General features: G+C 41.4%; 1 protein-coding gene across 1 annotated transcript in view; it reads left to right on the top strand.

Annotated features, from left to right (window-relative positions):
• LOC311235976 (myosin light chain kinase, smooth muscle-like) overlaps positions 1 to 20,553 on the top strand; it is a 126,326-nt gene extending 105,773 nt beyond the window's left edge. Inside the window, exons 13-17 of the mRNA XM_084323524.1 lie at positions 4,049 to 4,201; positions 5,774 to 5,903; positions 16,454 to 16,541; positions 17,351 to 17,491; positions 19,529 to 20,553. Coding sequence (XP_084179650.1) covers positions 4,049 to 4,201; positions 5,774 to 5,903; positions 16,454 to 16,541; positions 17,351 to 17,491; positions 19,529 to 19,737 — 721 coding nt within the window. The 3' untranslated portion in view covers positions 19,738 to 20,553. The remainder of the gene's footprint in view (positions 1 to 4,048; positions 4,202 to 5,773; positions 5,904 to 16,453; positions 16,542 to 17,350; positions 17,492 to 19,528) is intronic.
• Positions 20,554 to 20,827: the final 274 nt, after the last annotated feature.

Here is a 20,827-nt window from a genome sequence, read left to right as displayed (position 1 = left end):
CATAGCAAGGCCACGCTTTAAAAGATAAGAGTTCGTCACCTTGTTTGTAGAGCTATAACTATAGTCTATATTATAGCTATGGATACAATACTATGGCCCATTTTGACATCACCCATCTATCGTTCAATATGTGAAAAAGAATAACATTTTCCATCCATACGTTCCCGTGTTATACCATGGTGAATATACCGGTAAGTATGGTTTTAGAGCGGTCTGGGGTAATTCCCAAAAATGCTGAGTTATAGCCTTATACGTCAATTCTACTATAGATGTCGCCGTTTCTTGCCTGTACACGCTATTATTCTGAAATCAAATCTATATCATAGGTATTATGTTCTATCATGAATGCATGAAAGGGGGGCGGGGTCGTTTCTGATTATTTGATTGGCAGTAACGGCATTCGTATTGAACACTAAAAACGCTTATCAGCCCGATCGGTATAAAAGCATTGCAGGATCAAGCTAAGATTTACGTCAGATAGTCCTTACCTGTGATTGGGAGTATTCCAAAAATAATATTCCAATTGTTTGATCGCCATCTGGTACATCCGATGTCCATTTGGTCCACGGCATAACCCACCACAACATATGGATCGGGGATATCTGACGCGCTTCAATGACACCGGGAGAACCGCCCGACAAGGAAAATTGAGACTGGAGACATTTGGCCGTACAAAACTTGTAAGTCGCTTTGGATAAAGGTGTCTACTAAATGTAAATGCAAGATACAAGGTTGCTCAATACCGCCGTCTAGCTGGATGCGGCCGGTATTGCACTTTGGCGACCTCAGACTCATTCCCTATGGTCCCTGGATGAATAATGAATAAAAATATCGAATAAAGGAATAAACGACCAAAACCCGAGAAATCTCACGTCTGGTGCACAACCGCTGGCGAGTTTGTTTGTTTGTTTATTAACACAGTTAAACAGAAGTAAAAACAATACATAATAAGTTATAACTATTATATATATAATATATATTATAACGACTCAATTGGTTTCAGGTAAGGTGATTGACTTGGCCATTCATCTTCTGTGCCTTAAAAAACTCTTTGGTTGCTTTCGTAGTACATGTATGCTTCAGGTGATTGTCCATCTGCACTGTGAAACACCGTCCAATGAGTTCTGAAGCATTTGGCTGAATATGAGCTGATAATATTGCCCAAAACACTTCATCCTGGTGCTTTTGTCAGCAGTCACATCATCAATAAATACAAAGGAACCAATTCCATTGGCAGCCATACATGCCCACACCATAACACTACCACCACCATGTTTCACTGATTAGGTGGTATGCTTTGGATCATGAGCAGTTTCTTTCCTTCTCCATACTCTTCTCTTCCCATCATGTTGGTACAAGTTTCATCTTTGTCTCATCTGTCCATAGGATGTTATTCCAGAACTATACAGGCTTGAGTTTTTTGTCAAACTCTTATCTGGTCTTCCTGTTTGAGGCTCACCAATAGTTTACATCTTATGGTGAACCCTCTGTATTCACTCTGATGAAGTCTACTCTTGATTGTTGACTTTGACACAGATATGCCTACCTCCTGGAGAGTGTTCTTGATCTGGCCAACTGTTGTGAAGGGTTTTTCTTCATCAGGGAAATAATTCTTCATCCACCACAGTTGTTTTCCGCGGTCTTCCGGGTCTTTTGGTGTTGCCGAGGTTACCAGTGCATTCTTTCGTTTTAGGAATGTACCAAACTGTTGATTTGGCCACAACTAATGTTTTTGCTATCTCTTTGATGGGTTTGTTTAGATTTTTCAGCCTAATCATGGCTTACTTCACCGATAGTGACCGCTCTTTGGACCTCATATTGAGAGTTGACAGCAACAGATTCCAAATGCAAATGCACACTTGAAATGAACTCTAGACCTTTTATCTGCTTGTTGTAAATTAAATGAGGGAATAACACACACCTGGCCATGGAACATCTGAACAGCCAGTCGGATTACTTTTGGTCACTTGAAAAAAAGAAATGGTTGTAATTCCTACACTGTTCACCTGATTAGGATGTAAATACCCTCAAATTAAAAGGGAAAGTCTGCACTTAAATCACATCTTGTTTCCTTTTAAATCCAAAAACCCGGGGCACTCGCATGGGAAGCAAGTTCCGTTCCCTCAAGACTAGAGACACTTTTCTGATGGCCTCGCCTGACCCTAACCTTAACCACAGTTACCTTAAACTTACCGTAACTTTCTGTCTTAACCATTACCGGTAAATGTTAAACCGAACCATCATCATAGTATTGCTGTGTTTTTATCAGGGTGGGTAGGTGACTGGCTTAGTCTAGTGGTGAGAGCATTTGCCCGTGACCACAATCATTGTTGGTTGCAGTGATTTGTTTTAGACTTTAGCTGATACAAAACGTGTAACTGAGGGGTACAATTCCCTGACTGTATTGATAAGTATGGTATCATTAAACCACTACCGCTTTATGTACTTTAATTACTGGCCATACAGTACACGATATATGAATATGATGAACACTTCCCACAATGAAATCGGTTCCAGTCAAAGGTATTAATCAAGTATTTAATGGAGCAAAAGGTACATAGGATACTTTACATTATTCTTTGAATGCACTTGTAAGGCAAAGGAGTATGCGTAGGCAAATCAATAACGAATGTCCATTCTCTGGTTACGCAGGAGGTAATTATACAACCTGAATCTTAAGGAATTATATCTATGGTACACTAGTAATAGCGGGAGATACTGGAAGGGGTTCCCACTGGTTGTAAGCCAGCAAGGGGGTAGAAGATCTGTCGGTAGTAGGACGTCTGGTCAACGATGACTAGGGAGACTTCAGGTACAGAAGCCGGTGCAGTAGTCTCTTGATCCACAGACGAATACAGCTTGGTTCTCTTGTAGACTGTAGCTCTACAGTGAAGAAAGCTAGGCGGCCTCAGGCTCTCTGAGCGCCGACGCGACTTGACTCCTCTCGGGGGAAAATCCAACACGTGCAGGCGTCGGCGATTATCCGCTCCATAAATCATAGGACCAAAGCAAATATATTCCAGCCGCAAAGGCTATGTAGTCGTCGGGTAGATTAATCCAGTGTACATGTCCATACGGTTCTCGCCTAGGTCTCCTCGGGTGAAGGCGCCATGCGGTCGGCCCAGCCTGGATAAGAACTCTAGCTAATACGAGAAAGCGTTGGAGATGCTGGTCACTATAGAATTCTAACCGCACGATACACTATACACAAATAGACTATTAAAGACTCAATAGAAATATGTCGCACTCGACGGTATAGTGCCAAACTCTGACAATTCAGTTATTAATTCGCACGCGGTCTCGATACTCTATTCTGAGGCCAAACAGGCCATACTTCACCGCACGTTGTATCGTGGGTGAGGCTTCAACTTATCGGTAACATGCTAAGTGCACGAAGGGTACGGAGGTAAGGGGCTAAGGGTCTTCTACATTCACCTGCGCCGTATTTATACGCACGGTGCACAAATAGTGCCACTCTCATTTCTGTCGCCGTATCCCTGGGCAGGGCCGGGCAAGTACAGACATGTCGTGTCGGTGACTTTGAACTTGGCTCCGGGGGCCGGTCCCTGGCGCCGGTGGACCGCTGTCCAATAGGAGAATGAACTATTATGGGCTGGACTAAAGGGATATTCCGTGTATATGTACAAGGGATATCAAACGATATACAAATACTATGCAATATATATCAATAAATAAATATATATATTCGGTTTAATCTGATCCTTTGTAACAAAACGTATTCATTTAGCTGATGCTTTTATACAAAGCGGCTTACAAGTTATGTACGACAAGTCAGCAGGAAGGGTACAACTCTTTCAGCTGAGTAACAATGTTCATCAAACTGTGTTGAAACTTGAGTGTGGCAGTGTTGAGTGCATAGTAGTAGAGACATATTAGTATAGTAGCAGGTAGTAACATAGGCAAGGAAAGTAATACAATATATTACTTATGGCTATAGCATAACGTACATTATGTACCTCTTTTCCTGTGGTCGATTAGTACTTTATTTAAGTTTTCTGTTGACTGTGTTGCTTCTACCCTGTCCCAGGTTGAGTGGGGAGTCTCCTTTCCAGGGGGACAATGACAGCGACACCCTGGCTTGCGTGACCACCGCCCACTATGAGTTTGATGATGAGAGCTTCGAAGACATCTCTGAGCAGGCCAAGGAGTTCATCAGGTCCCTGCTCAAAAAGGACATGAGGTCGGTACCCGTAGGTTATTATATATATTCCTGAATTTCCCCAAGGGTATCAATAAAGGAATATCTTATCTTATATATATTTATTATTATTTTAAAAGAAATTGTGAATATATATATATATTTTTTTTTTATGGCAAGTGACTCGTAATATGTCAGGAGCAGTTAGGGATTTAAGGGTCTTGCTCAAGGACACTTTGACATGCTGCCGGAAGGAGCTGGAATCTAACCGATTACCAGATGACTGCTCTTACTTCCTGAGCCACAGTCGCTACAGAGCTGGACACCTGAGACTCTGACTCGAATCAGACTTCGAATCAAATTAAGGGGGGTTAAATTTGGGACTTGCAGATTAAAATAAATATATGATTTGACTCGAGACATGGCTGCTTACTCAACCAGACTGTAATTTAACCAAGCTTTTTGGCATGATGAGAGGTTTTATAGAGAATACTAAACTATATCAGAATATGAGCATTGAAAGCTATACAAACATGATTGCACTGAATAGTTTAGTTTATTTATTAATCTTTTACCCAGGGACAGTGCACATTAATCAACATCTTCAGTTTCCACATCAATGTAAATGTTTCAGAATTGGCTAATGAGCTAGCTTTCATCTGTAGTCCCTGCCTAACATGCATGGCTTTATGTTGTGGGAGGAAACTGGAGTACCCAGAGGAAACTCACGCAAACACGGGGAGAACATGCAAACTCCACACAGAAAGGCCCCCTGCTGGGGTTCGAACCCAGGACCTTCTTGCTGTGAGGCAGCAGTGCTAACTACCGTGCCGCCCGAATAAACTGGACTGAACTTTGATTGACTGGTGCATTCTTTTTGCTTGATTTGTCACTTGACCTGAGACTTGACTTGTGCCGAAAGACTTAAAAGTAGCCCCCCAGGGCGGTTAGGTGGCGTAGCGGAGATTGCGTTTGTCACCAACCCCGGAGCTGTGAGCTGGATTCGCCTGTTCGAATCCAGCTTACAGCTCCGGGGTTGTCACCAGCTTGGCTGGCCGTTCACACTATACAATTGGCTGTATTAGAGGGTGGGAGAAGCTGGCGGGGTGGGTCCGGGTCGTTGTAAACAGCGACTCCTACAGTTCGGTCGGGGCGCCTGCTAAGCGCGGATAGGACCTGAGTGGGATAGTGTGATCCTTCCACATGCTACGCCCTCTCAGGGAGGATCCGCGCTGCCAGGTGAAAAGAAGCGGTTGATTGGCTGGACGTGTGTCGGAGGAGCACGTGATAGCCTCCACTCTCCCAGATGATCTGACTGGGGGGGGGGGTAAGTGCGCAGCGACCAGGAAGGGGATTGGGAATTGGCATACGATTAACATTGGGATGGGAGAAAAATCGGAGGAAAATGGAGGGGGGAAAAGATAATAAAAAATAAAATAAAAATGAGCCCCCCAGTTATTGCAATTGAAGACTTTGTTTGTCCAAGGGAAGCGACAGTTGTGGTTGGAGGATCAAGAAAAGAGGGCAGGGTTTGAGATGGAATCATTAGCATTTGTTCTTGTGTAAAACAACGGTCAATGTGATGACTCATGGTCTTCTTCTGTGGTTCTGTAGATGTAGGCTGTTATGTGACGAAGCACTGGCCCACCCCTGGATGGTCTCCTTCACCCCTCTGACCTGCTGTCCCACCAAGTCCCTCAACAAACTCAAGATGAGACGCTTCCTGGCCAAGCGCAAGTGGAAGGTAGCCCAGAGGGGACACAATTCAATCTGCTTTTAATATTTTATTTATTAAAAAATTAAGATTCGTTTTTTGGCATTTTATTTCGGACAGGCCCGGCAGAGAGGAAGGTTGGGAGAAGATATATATTTTTTCATTTCAACCTTTATTTAAAATCGTAAGCATCTGAGGTTTCCCTCATTTACAGAAACTACGATTATACAGTACATAATAAGACATTCAAACACTAGAGTAAAAAAAAAAAAAAAAATTCAAAATAGTTACAGGTAGTCACACAATGGTCTGAAATCATACGTTTAAACTAGAGCTGGTTTGATTGATTGATTGATTGATTGAAAAGTTTATTAACAGATTGCAGAATGGGTACAGTACAGCTCAATACATACAATTGTTAAGGGGATGCAGACCAGAGAAAGACTTTCGTCTTGTTTACATCAGGGTCCCCCATTTTCAATTCATCATAACATATATGACATACAGATAGACAGTACTGCTACATCTATACATTTATGACATATCAGATTTGCAAATACAGTACCGTTTGTGATACAAAAAGTGTCCAGAAAAAGAGTGTATATACATTTGACGTAGAAACTGTACATTGGAGGAGGTGGGGTGGGGTTGGGGTGGGGGACACTGTACACTGTACATTGGAGTACTGACAAAGCCATACTTGGTAATTTACTGTACAACTGGGTTAAGACATTTGTAGGGGCCAGTTTCGAATTGCAGTCTCCCGTAGGTGTTCTTTGAGTGTTTTTGGGCCGTTAACGGCGTTAACGTGCTGCCTTAAGTAGTATCCAGTGATGGGCAGTAGCTTGCTACAAGTAGCGAAGCTACATAGCTTAACTACAATTCTCAGTAGCGTGCTGGTAGCTCGCTACTTTTTAACCAGGGTAGCGGTCTCTGTTGCGGAGCTATTTATAGAACGAAGTAGTAACGTAGCGACGAGAAACGTTACACGCTACTTTCGAGAGAAACAGTCTAGACTAGAATATCTGCGAGGAGAAAAAAAACTCCCCGTAAAAAAAAATACTGATTGGTTGGTTTGTTTAGATATGAGTGACGACTCACGATTGGGTATGGTAGGCCAAAACGTTATGGGTAGGCCAATCAGAGGCAGGATAGGGCGGGACTCCAGCCGCAAAGCAGGAAGTGAAAATCAAAACACAGACGTATTGAATGAATGCAATTTAACGGATTACATGAACAAGAACCAGTCTGCGCGAAATGGCAGAGGGGTTCGATGGCATTGATGAAGATGATGATGTCAATAACAACAATGACTCTCCATGGCCCTATCTGGGACACATTTATGAGTTTGACTGAAAAAACGGCTAAAACATATGCTGCTCTCTCAACACGTCCAGCACTAACTTGAAGACACGTCATTCAGGTGAGCTGATGAAAATCAATTGTTCCCAAACAGCACACAAGTCAGTACACTTTGTCAACAGCTTTAACTAAGATAGCTGCTATCATGATGTTTCACTGTAGGCAGAAAATGAACAATATTATTGGGGTGGAGAAAAGAAAAAAAGAGGGAAAAGCAGTGGTTCTCAACCTGTGGGACAGGAGTGGTCCCCACATGATTTTGGGGCCATGGAATGTTTTGTGAGTTACATATTTAAATACATTTAGTCATTTAGCTGACACTTTCATTCAAAGCAACTTACAAATTGTGTACAACAAGTCAGTAGTGGTACATATCTAGCGGCCAAGGATAAGTAGTATTGTTTGTCAGTGTCAAGCTTGAGTGTTATACTCTGAGTACATACTGTAGTATAGACATATTAGCATAGTTGGTAGTAGTATATAGTATACATGGTAGCATAATACTAGTAAAATGAAGTAAAACAATTCAGATATTGAAGAAGTGTGTAATACAAGTTAATGTTAAAAGGATGACACAAAAAGCCAGACCGAGGGCTTGTTTCAGTTTTATAATAAATAATCAAACTGAGAATTTTTTTTTCCTGCCTATTTGTTTGGTGGAAACTTGGTCACGAAGTAAAAAAAAAAAAAGTAGTGCCGATGTAGCTAGCTATTTTTGACATGTTCTTGTAGTGTAGCTTGCTACATTTCTCTGGGGATAGCTTCCATTGTAGTTGAGCTATATTTAATCGAGAGTAACTTGTAGTGTAGCTTGCTACATTTTCCAAGTAGCTTGCCCATCACTGGTAGTATCGCGCGATAATATAATTGACGCCGTTAATCTAATTCTCAAAGTTGGGTCTGGGAGTGTGATGTATTGTCCTTAAATACTTGCCGTAGTGCTGTGGTACCCGGAAGTGATTGCACCTATGTACAGTCATGAGCTGTAGTCTGAATAATGTGTCAAACTAAAGTAGTGGTCCGGTAATCATTGTTATACAGGTGAGGTTAAGAAGTCCTCAGGATATAACACAATTCGGCGATGAGGACGTCTGAATCTGCGCAATGCAAGAGAAGTCCGTCGGGACCTTTGTTTACCATGTTAGCTTAGCGAGTTAGCATGTTAGTTCACGTCGTGGCCCGGCAGCGTGAACACTTAAGGTAACCTACTTGCGTTCAGCGTTTCGCCCCGCGTTTCTCTGATTGGCCACGACGCCCACGTGACCACGCCTAGCACGTTCCCGCGGCAGAGCGCTCTCCTTCGCGAATACGCTCGTTCAGAACGCAAGCCGGCATCTTTAATGTGTCACATACTGTAGGTCGCATAGGTAATATTAATAGGTTGCCGCGGCATTATGCATTCGTAAATCCCCCCTACATAATAACCACGCAGGTTAATCAAGCAACGCTCGCGCAATACCTAGCTTAATAATAAGTAGGCAATTGGCACAAGTGTAAATTATACATTCGTCACTCAGTGTTGCGGCAGTAGACTGTCATAGACGGGTAGTGCCGAGGGGCTGAGAGAGGAGTTCAAACAATTGACGCGCGACATGAAATAACTCCGTTTCATGTCCAGGAAATACTTTTAAGGCATTTATTCTTTCGCTTCATCATGAGACATACGATTTGCACTTTGCGGTATTGCGTTATTGCGGTCAAAAGAAAATATGCTCTCCTAACTCTCACCCCCTCTCTCCGTGAACTGTCAACCTCTGAGAACTGTCAACGTGAAAAGGTGAATGAAATTCCATAAGACGCTCCCATTAGCGCCACACCCCCGTGAGCACGCCCACCACCTAAAGTGACAGTACAACTAATAATACAACAAAACTAGAATACTGAATCATAATAAAGAGACCTCCATTATGGCGCCTACACTCAGTTTTAATATCGACCGATAGCTCAACTCGTTCGTCAGCTTGCTGTAGACCCTATGGTCAGTCGGTGACGAGTTTGAATCACTTCAATTCTTTTTTAATTTTTTTTTTTTTACGTTTAATTAATTTATTATCTCTATATAATATCTCTATATAAACGTAACTAGCTATTCATATCAATCGAAATAACGTTCATCTCCGATATTTAAACATGGTCCCCAAAATGAATGGAAGCGAATGAGTGACACCTGGGAGGAATGGGGGTGTTGCAGCGTTGGGGATGTTTAAAAAATATAATTTAATATATAATATAATTTGTGCTTCACCTAAAAATTTGGTCAGCAGCCTCCACAGTGTTGTCACGTGAAATAACGTTATGAATAAAAACGCCAAATAACATTATATAACGTTGCGTTACAATGTACAGTTTCTAGTTAATCAGTAAGAGTGTACTGTACATACAGAGTTAAGTGTGTACTGTACATACAGAGTGTACTGTACAATACATATAGTTAAGTGTACTGTACATCAGTGGCATCGCGTGGGTAAAATAACGGGATGCCAAAAAAAATGTATTTTTTTTTAAGTCAAGCAGTCACCATGTACACTACAGTATGGCTCGGCGCCCAGTCAAACTTTATTTTTATTTATTTAACAGATTGCAGAATGGGTACAATACAGTACGGCTCAATACACACTTTTATAAGGGGCTGCAGACCAGAGAAAGACGTTTGTCTTGTTTACATCAGGGTCCCCCATTTTCAATTCATAGTGACATTTATGACATACAAGACATCATGACATTTATGGCATAGGGACATGCATGACATACAGGGGGGACCCTGATGGGGGACCCTGATGTAAACAAGACGAAAGTCTTTCTCTGGTCTGCATCCACTTAACAATTGTATGAATTGAGCTGTACTGTACTGTACCCATTCTGCAATCTGTTAATAAAACGTTCAATCAAATCAATCAATCAGGTATTTAGTACTGTTACATTTGTGACATATACTGTACGATATTCAAATATACAGTACTGTTACCCATAGATCCTGATGGATACATATGATGGGGAGGGGAGGGACTGTAGAATCTTTTTCATATTTAAGCCAAATGTATAAAATATATTTCTCCCTCCCTCGCTCTCTCTCCCTCTCTTTCTGAATATTACACACACGACACAAATATATATACACACACACAGTATGTATAGGAGGTTGCCTGCAGGTCTGGTTTGATTATGAATCAGAGAGAGAGATAGCCCCTTTGAATGTTATGAATTGAAAATGGGGGACCCTGATGTAAACAAGACTAAAGTCTTTCTCTGGTCTGCATCCCCTTAACAATTGTGTGTATTGAGCTGTACTGTATTGTACCCATTCTGCAATCTGTTAATAAAGTGTTCAATCAATCACGTTAGTTAGCATCCAAGCTAGCCATAACAGTATAGCATCCAAGCTTCTTACCTGGCCAATAATCCTCCTTGCTCCTTCTGGACAGAGGGATTTGTTAAATCATTATATCCACAGTGTGCTGGTCCTCAGTATATGTCCCGCCGGTGAAAAATAAGTGCCTAATAAAGTGCTAAATGTTTGATAATAGAATAGAGGCTTCTAAAGTGCCTGCTGTCGATACAATTCTCAATCAATCCTGCGTCGACTCGGCACTGTAGTAGACTGAGTGACGACAGACAGTTTGATACTACTAATGGTTGTCACGTTAGGTAGTCAGGTGGAAACGTTCTGACCTGCCCCGCCTCCAGGGCGAAAAATGTGCAGAGTGCAGAGGGGATGCCACACTCATGATTCTGCTCACTGCCACACCTTAAAAGTTTAAAACGGGGCTGTCAGCTCGAATCTGATTGGCTAGGATCGGTTTTGGACTCTACATACATGAATCACATGGTTGAGGCTGGAGAAAGAGACCTACCCCCTGCCTCCTCTCCTCTATAGCTGCAGTGAGCACAGTGAGTCTGACTGTGTGTTAGAGGGAGTGAGAAGGAGAAGAGGGAGACATTTAAAAAAAATAAAAATAACACAGATGCACAGATGAAAAATAATGTAAACTATATTAAAAAAAAATTATATATATTTTTTTTCATATTTGATATTAATTCATATTTTAATAGGGAGGCCTGGCTTCCGTTGGCTTCCATAAGGATTCGCCACTGCTGTACATGCAGAGTTAAGTGTGTACTGTACATCCCCAACGCTGCAACACCCCCATTCCTCCCAGGTGTCAGGCTCCTCATTCGCTTCCATTCATTTTGGGGACCATGTTTAAATATCGGAGATGAACGTTATTTCGATTGATATGAATAGCTAGTTACGTTTATATAGAGAGATGATAAATTAATTAAACGTTAAAAAAAAAAAAAATTGAAGTGATTCGAACTTGTCACCGACTGACCATAGGGTCTACAGCAAGCTGACGAACGAGTTGAGCTATCCGTCGATATTAAAACTGAGTGACGAATGTATAATTTACACTTGTGCCAATTGCCTACTTATTATTAAGCTAGAGCGTTGCTTGATTAACCTGCGTGGTTATTATGCAGGGGGGGATTACGAATGCATAATGCCGCGGCAACCTATTAATATTACCTATGCGACCTACAGTATGTGACTCATTACATTTCCGCATTTCATTTCCGCGAGGGACCTCTGCCGCTCGCGCCGCGCTGCAACACAGGAGCGGCAGGCGGCGATAAGGGGGCGGGCTAGCGCGCGGTCACGTGGGCGTCGTGGCCAATCGGAGAAACGCTGAATGCAAGTAGGTTACCTTAAGTGTTCACGCGGCCCGGCACTTGAAAACATCTACAAGAAGAGGAAATCCACTTTACACACTAAAGGAAGGAGGATCGACTGGACTATCGTGAGGGTTTACAACAGAAATGGCTTGGGTTATTGGAAATATTGGACCGTTTGATGACAATGTGGAGTTATGGAACTGTTACACTGAGCGTTTTGATTACTTCATTATAGCTAATGGAATTGAAGAGGACAAAGTAGTTCCCACATTTCTGACTGTAATGGGGCCCGGGACATTTAATTTGTTGAGAAACCTGCTTCTGCAGCAGTGTGTGTGAGCAACCAGTCGGCAGCAGTGTGTGAGTAGCCAGTCTTCTGCAGCAGTGTATGTGAGCAGCCAGTCTTCAGAAGCAGTGTGTGAACGAGTACTTGGGGAGCCCTGCCTCAATTGTCTCATGTGAGACGGTTCTCTTTATCAGGCCATATTGTGCAGAAGAGGAAAGCTAGTTTGTCATAGGGCTGGGCGATATGGAAAAAAATCATATCGCGATAACGATATGATAATTTTATTTTATTTCTCGATATCGATAATTATCGAATTGTTATAAGTATTAAAAAAAAAAAAAAAAAAAAAAAAAAAAACACACACAACAACATTTTTTTTTTTTTTAACAGATGTTTATTTATTTTGCAGCAATTCTTTGGCATTGCCGCCATCTTTAGTGTTACATCCCCTCACACTCCAGTTCTCAGGCTGCAGCTGGTTTAAAAGCTAAAGTAAACCGGCTTCTCTGCTGGCTGTGGCTCCAGAGGAGTTGAACAGTTGGCTCTGCTAGTTTATTTTCGATCTTTTGGCGCTTTTTTGGTGGACAAACCACCGCACATGTGCACTGTGACTCGTGACTGGAGTCTAGTTCTGCTAGCACACAGATGGTTTCAAAATGTATTTTAAATTAGAAAGCAAACAAAATAAATGGACAAGAGAAAAAGAAATCTGAATTTGGTCAGTATTGTCATTTGGACAAGCAAAGCCATTACTTTAAGTTGCAGGCAAGAAAGACAAGTCTGTCCACCGTCTCTGGTTTTAAAACTGCCCTGTTGCAGGTAAAAAAAAAATTATAAAAAAAAAAAAAAAAAAAAAAAAAAAATCCGATTTTTTTTTAATTTCGATATTCGATATCGATTATTAAAATATATCGCGATATTTATCGTTATCGTTATATCGCCCAGCCCTAGTTTGTCACCAGCCAATGTGAACAAGCTGGTCTGCCTGAGTGACTGGTGGAAGAAGGAGAAATGGAGATTGGACTGATTGAGTCAAGCCATGTCACATAGTTCAAGTTTGAAATGCTGCTTTCTGTTTTGCTCCTGAGAGTGTGCTAGATACTGTACTGTTCTGTACTGGTAATATTATTTATTTGTGTTTAACTTCTGAATAAAACTTATTTTATTAAATTATTTTGATATTTCATTACCAATTATCATAGCAAAACAGCTTTTTCAAACGGTCTGTAATGCATTTTGGAAACGGGAGATGGGCTCATGGTGTAATGGGCCACCTGGCCTGAGAAACGTAAGGAGGAAAGAAAAAGTAAGGACTTACTTCTGGTTATTATTTGGGTAGAACACATATTTTGAATGCCTTCGGCAGATATATATATATTTTTTGAGCCATTTTAATCTAGATTAACTCCAGGATTGCAGATAGATTAATCTAGATTAAAACATTTAATCTATGCCCACCTCTAGTTTAAACATTCCAAGGGAAGGGAGAACCTCCAATTTCAGTGAGTTGAAGGACATTCCATGAGTTGGAGGCATCAAAGGAAAAGGCTCACTTCCATAGTTCAGAACAAATTTGAGGAACCATCCAGTCATTCGATCGAGTTGAATAGGTTCCAATATTCCAATCTAACAGTGAGGAGATATAAAACAGGTTGTTTACCAATAAGGGCTTTAAAAATAAATAAATACCAGTGTTTGTTGTGCCTTTCTGCAAGAGAAGGCCAACCCACCCTATCATACAGGACACAATGGTGAGTATCATATCTGTCACCAGTTATAAATCTGATAGCTGAGTGATATGCAGAATCCAGAGGTTTAAGAGTTGATGCCGCAGCATGCCTATAAATTACATCACCATAGTCCAAAACTGATAAGAAGACTGATTCAACTATTCTTTTTCTACTAAATGGAGGAAAATTGGATCGGTTTCTCTACAGGAAACCATTTTTCTGTCTCAGTTTAGAGGCGAGATTGTCCACATGGAACTTAAATGTAAATTTCTCGTCAAGCCACAGGCCAAGATATTTATACTCTGACTCTCTCTATACAAGAGCCACTGACTGTAGATATCCTCACATCATCAAAGTTAATATTCCTTGCTCTTGAAAACAACATAAACTAAATAAAAATATGGGGGGAAGACATGCGGCAAAGGTCTCCAGGTCCGGGAGTCGAACCCGGGACGGCTGCGTTGCACTGCAGCGCAGTTACGTGGTGCGCCACCCTGGCACCCCGAATCTGCTTTTAATTTGATGATGCGTAGAGGTGTTGACAGAATATGGCGCATCCTTTCTGTCCCAAAGAAATGGAGATAAATATTGGACCATGAATAATAATTCACTGAACACGCCACCATTATGGGAAGTGCGTGCGCAGTGCGCTTACAGTCTTCTCCATAGTCAGACAAGAAGATGGATACCAATTTCCCCTCTATGCATTCAGTGGAAAGCTATCCGGCTGCAAGCTAGCCTAGCGGAATACAATGAATGGAAGCGGATATGGTCGGACCACTAGCCTAGCTTAAAACTCAGAGGGGTGTTTTTGGCCAATGGCTAGGCTAGCTGGTCCGTATCCGCTTCCATTCATTTGCGCTAAGCTAGGCTACCTTGATAAGATACCAATTTCCTCTTTGCATTCAGTAGCTATCCTATCATCTTCTTTTAATAATTACCCAACAAAGTGATTATCTTTTTAGCATTCCGAGGCTGAATTGATGTTTTCCTGAATCTGTGTCCGTGACGGCACCCATTAAGAGACGGGAACTAATCTGTCTAATGAACTAATAAACGTTGTAATCCAATTGGTGTAGCTTGTAATGTGTCATCCTCCTTTTTTATTATAATAACAATAATAATCTGTACTTGTATAGCACAATTCATATAAGAATTGTATAAAATAGACGGAATAAAAGTAGTGCAAAGAATAAGAAAAAGGGTAAAAACAATGTAGGCAATAAAACAGTCTTTTGGATCTCCTCCACCATGTCTTTGTCAATAATCAATACAATCAATACATCAGTGTCGATGAAATGGGTGTAAGTGCAAGAATGTAAGGTGAAGTGATACATTTTAGCTTATATTTCAAAATAGTCTCCCTAATGTCCATAGGTAAAGTGTTCCATAGCTTTGGTGCGTAATTAGCAAAGGCTGCATCCCTGGTTTTCTTTTGGCTGTTGCTGTGAAACTTCAATAAACCAGTAGTAGATGATCATAATGTCCTTGGGGGCACATCGTTGACAAGATATGCCCCATTATATCCAATGTCTTTGGGAACACATGCCCTTGAAGACATCCAAACTTCTAATCGTGATTTCACGTGACATGTTGAAGAATATGTGTCAGACATGGACCTAGGATACTGCGGTTTGTTTTTTGTTGCCATTTGTTCAGGATCGGCCCCTTACACAGCAGCCATTTTGTCATGTCATTGCAGGGTAAACACATGGTGTAATTATTATTAATTACATCAATTATGGTTCTGTTCCATTTAGGTGTACCGGAGCCAGGGCCCTTGTATTGTGCACGTTGTCTCTACTGAAATGGTTCTGTCAAATGGAAAATGGAACCCTAATTAATGTTAACTACACCTGTGTTTACCCTGCAATGGCATGTCAAAATGGCTGTGGTGAAAAGGGCCTTTTAAAGATTTTGATTTGATTTGATTTTATTGGGGATCCCCATTAGCTGGTGCGATAGCAACCAGCTAGTCTTCCTGGGGTCCACACACAAAAAAACATACAAAAACAATCACTATTACAAAAACAAAATTATTAAAAGTCAGTACACACAATGCATAATGAACCTACTGTAACAATTAAGATAGCTAAAATTACATTAGTGTAAAACCAAAACAAAGAATTACTTTACAGTGTTAAAAACAATTTAAGATTCCTTTTTAAAAGTGAATCTACTGTAAATGCAGCAGAGGTTCCGAGGCAGGCCATTCCAAAGAGTTAATGCTCTAAAAATAAAAGATCTCCCCAAAGCGCTGGTTCTAGGACCTGGCAATTCAAGATGCCCACTACTGGAACCTCTAGTGTAATGCTCGTTCACAGTATTACTAAAAACAATCTGATGTATAAAAACAGGAGTTTTACTGCTCATGACCAACTTGAACAGCACAAGTATATTAAAAGACGATCTATTTTCAACGTTAAGCCAAGAGAGGCGGGCATGCATAGAGAGACAACTAAGTTCCACCAGGATTGAAAGGACTGGAGTCTTGTTAACTTCAGTTGGTGTTTGTACTTTTGAATGTGTAGAAAACGGGCAAGGCTGTTGTGGCCGTACAGAGGATGGCAAACTTCTTCACCAGACCGGACTCTCCTGGAAGGCGAAGCTCTTTAGAAGGTGAGACACAGAAACACACAATCATGTCTAGGGATGGGAATTGATACGATTTTCTGCTTATTGGTATGATTCTTTATCGATTCCCTTATCGATTCCTGATAATTGTATAATTTAAATAAATTAATTGGAAATGCAGCAGAACTAAGCTGGTTAAAATAACAACATGCAACTTGACATTTCTGATTGTCATTTATTGTTGAGCCCCCACCAAAATGGTCACAATTTCGAGCCCTTACAAATTTAGTGACTGCTCGGTGACACTTGTTCACCTTTTCCTGAGTCAGTTTACCCCGCTGTGCTAGCGTGAAAGGATTTTCCTGAGGTGCGTGAGAACCACTAGCTGCAGCCTCAGTCTATTGTGATCATCTAAAATGGATGAAATGGGAGAATATTTATACAGTGAAAGCATTAGTTTTCATTTAGGTTTTCCTAGTCAAGGAATCAAATAGTCTGCTATGGCTGCATGCGTAGCGTTAACGCTATTGTTTTAAAATGCGCAACTGTCGGAAAAACATTGCATCGATAAGGGGAATCGATAGTCACGGAGGCATGCGATTCCAGGAATCGGACAATCGGAATCGGATAGCGATTCCCATCCCTAATCATGTCTAGATAAACCCAAGTGAGCTGCTGGCAATGCTAGAATATGAATTGAGTTCTGATTTCTAGCTTTAGGAGAACTGTGGAATAATGTTAAGACGATGCCTCCTCATAAAGGCACCCTCGTCTAATAATATGTAGAGATTATTTCAGTTAAAATACTGACATTTTGTGATCAGTAATTCATTTCTCACCTAACTCTTATCCAGAGGGTAACTGGAGCCCGACAGCAGAGGCAGCCATCCAGTCCCTGGATGAGAAGCTACAGAGTGAGCCTTGCTTCCAGCAGGCCCTGAGGGACACCACCCTGCCTAAGGGGGCTACCGCCCAGCTAACCTGCCTCGTCCAGGGTAGGAAACGGAGCTGCTCTCAAGTCGAGTCAAGTCAAGAGTTTTAATTGTCACGGTATACAATGAAATGCGGGTGGTCTTGCCCGCAACGATGTGCAATACAGTGGTACAACATACACAGTAATGGAATCAAAAAATTGAAAACAACATTGTGCAGTAACAGGTAACATGGAGTGACATCTCGGTATCTGTACATAGTTATTTACAGAGCATATGGGACATGCTAGTTAGCTTTTGTAGTGCAATACACTGTTCCTGTTATTCTAATTTAAAGTGTCCTTTCCTTTGGCCATAAGTGTGCGTGTGTGCGACATGAGTGTGTGCCCGCTCATGTTAAAGTGTTAAGTGGCTGCTCGTGTGTGAGCGTGCACAGCGTGCGTGTCGTGTGTGCTTGTGTGTGGATAGTTCAATGTTCTGAGCACTCAATGTTCATTGTTCATGGCTCTGATGGCCTGGGGGAAGAAGCTGAGCCTAAGCCGCTCTGTCCTAGTAGCTGGGGTTCGCAGGCGTCTGCCTGACCTCAGCAGCTGAAACAGGCTGTTATTGGGGTGGTGAGGGTCTTTCATTATCCTGCAGGCTCTGGATTTGCACCTCTTGTTGTATAGAACCTGCAGGGGGGGTAGTGCAATGCCCGTGGTACGCTCGGCTGAGCACCACTCTCTGTAGGGCCTTCTTGTCCTGTGCCGTGCTATTTCCATACCAGGCAGTGATGTTTCCGGTCAGGATGCTCTCTACAGCTCCTGAGTAGAAGGACTGGAGTATCTTCCCCGATACTCTGAACTTCCTTAACTGTCTCAGGTGGTAGAGGCGCTGTTTCGCCTTCTTTACTACTGTGTATGTGTGTTGACCATGTCAGGTCCTCTGAGATGTGGACCCCCAGGTACTTAAAGCTGCTCACCCTGTCCACGGTAGCCCCGTTAATCATCAGTGGTGTGTGCGTGGTGTGTGCTCTCACAAGAAACACACACCACCAAAACAATAGGTCATACGTTTCTTATTGAAAATGAAGGGTTGACAGTAATTTGTGTTTTGAAATAAGATTTTGAAGTCTAGGGCTGTGAGCATATGGATTATCACGATGATCTATCGCATCACAATATTTTCTCATGTATGCATCTTGAGTAGGGATGCTCGATATTGGCTTTTTTACCGATATTCCGATATTGTCCAACTCTTAATTTCCGATACCGATATCAATATATGCAGGGTTTCCCCGTCCAAAAAACTGAATAATTTCAGGTAACTAATAATTTCACTGGATATATATATAACAAATATTGTTATTGTTTTTTATTATTTTTAAACCGATACCGATATTTTCCGATATCACATTTTACTGCCGATAATATCGGACATGAATAATCAAATTGATATTCATGACATTCAATTGCATGGTACTGTAAACTGTGATGATCAAACCCAAACTCTGTACATTTAAAATATTCCCTAGAATATAATCTTAATTTTGTGAAATGTTACAGTAGCCCCATTTCCTACTGACCAATGATGTTGTCGATGAGTAGTCATTTCACAGCACAATCCATGTGGTTCTTCACACCGGATGCCCAGTTCCAAATGATTGGCCACAAAACGAATGCAAAGTCGATGGGGGTCACGTTCCAGTTTGTATTAAGCCCTGAAATAAACACTGAAGCTACTCCCCACAGTGCACCCAAAGTCAGTTTCAATGTTTTAATTTCAGGGCTTGTACAGACTGGAGCATAGCCCTGTTGACTTAGAATTGGGGGTATCCAGTATGAAGAGCAGTGTGGGTTGTGCTGAGGAAGGACTCGACTAGGGCTGACTTCGACTAATCGATCGAAAGGAGCTGTAGTCGAATGCAAAAGAATTTAATAATATTATACTTTTAAAGTCGAATCAAAGTCGACTATACAAATCCTTAGTCGGGGACAGGCCTAGACTATACTGAACATCATTGGTATGTAGGAAATGGGGCTATGGGTAAAAAAATTCTTTCATAGCCATCTTCTTGCCTTTTTAACTTATCGATATCCCTCACTCCCGACAACCATACAGGTTACCCGGAGCCGGAGCTGCAGTGGCTTCTGAACGGAGAGCCGGTGGAGGAGTCGTCCAGGGTGAGCATGGAGAGCTGTGACGACGGCCTCCTGTCTCTGCTGGTCCTGGCTGACCTGGAGGCCTCGGACTCTGGGGTTTATGCGTGCAGAGCCACTAACCGCGCTGGAGCGGCCGTTTGCTCCGCCAGGCTGACCGTGGACAATTGATTCAGGCAGAATGGACCGTTGTGGGGGGAAAGAAAGCGCGCTGGGGGGCGGTGAAGAAATCGGTACCTCAACAACTTAATCCCTTGATGTTTTGAATTTCTTTAATTTGAGGTATCAGTGAAAAGTTTTAAAGAAATATATTTTTAAAGTCTTAAATCTAAACCAGCAGGAACCCTCTTATGAACTCATTCCTCTTTACATTATAAACTCTCACATTCCTCCTTACTTGACACTCACCCCTTACTTTATAAACATACACATACCTTCTTACTTTATAAACATACCTTATTTTTTAAACATGCATACCTTCTTACTTTATGAATACTAATCCCTCCTTACTTACACTAATCCCTTTACTTTGACACTCACCCCTTACTTTATGAACACTCATCCCTCTTTACTTTATGAACACTCCATTTACTTTACACACCTTACTTTACTCCCTTCTTACTTTGACACTCATCCCTCTTTACTTTAGACACTGACACTCGGCCCCATTTACTTTGACACTCATCCCTTACTTTATGAACACTCATCCCTCTTTACTTTATGGACACTGACCCCTTACTTTAGACTCATCGGCACTAGTTATCAACGCACTTTCCTTTCACGGGTAAATGCATAAAATGTTGACTTAAATGCACAGGAGGTTCTCAATTCACTGCACCAGTTATATTAATAAAGTCTATAAACTATGCATATGTATTTTGTACATGATTTCTATGTATGTACAGTATGCATGTATAGGTGTTGCAATATACATATTACATGAAAATTAAAGACTTGAATTTTACCCGGAAAAAGTTGTCTTGTTTCAACTCGGTACTGTGCATACAAAGCTTAATTAACCAATGAAAATCGTTGTACTAATGATACGGAGTAACGAGTCTGTGTAAACATTTAATTCCACATTCATACTTTGTCAATATAACTCATTAAGTCCCCAGCCATTGAAATGATTCTGAACCTTTATTTATATACTGTACTGTGCCGGTCCTTTGAAAGAGAACCTTGCAGGTTAATCCATATTCTATAACTGCAACATTATTTACATTCGCTTTTGGTGTGTTCTTAGTATAGTAAAGATTGT

This window comes from Notolepis coatsorum (assembly GCF_963971535.1).
Source record: "Notolepis coatsorum genome assembly, chromosome: 10".
Taxonomy (NCBI): domain Eukaryota; kingdom Metazoa; phylum Chordata; class Actinopteri; order Aulopiformes; family Paralepididae; genus Notolepis; species Notolepis coatsorum.
The sequence above is the reverse complement of the archived record's forward strand: the minus strand, read 5'-3'. Positions and strand labels throughout refer to the sequence as shown.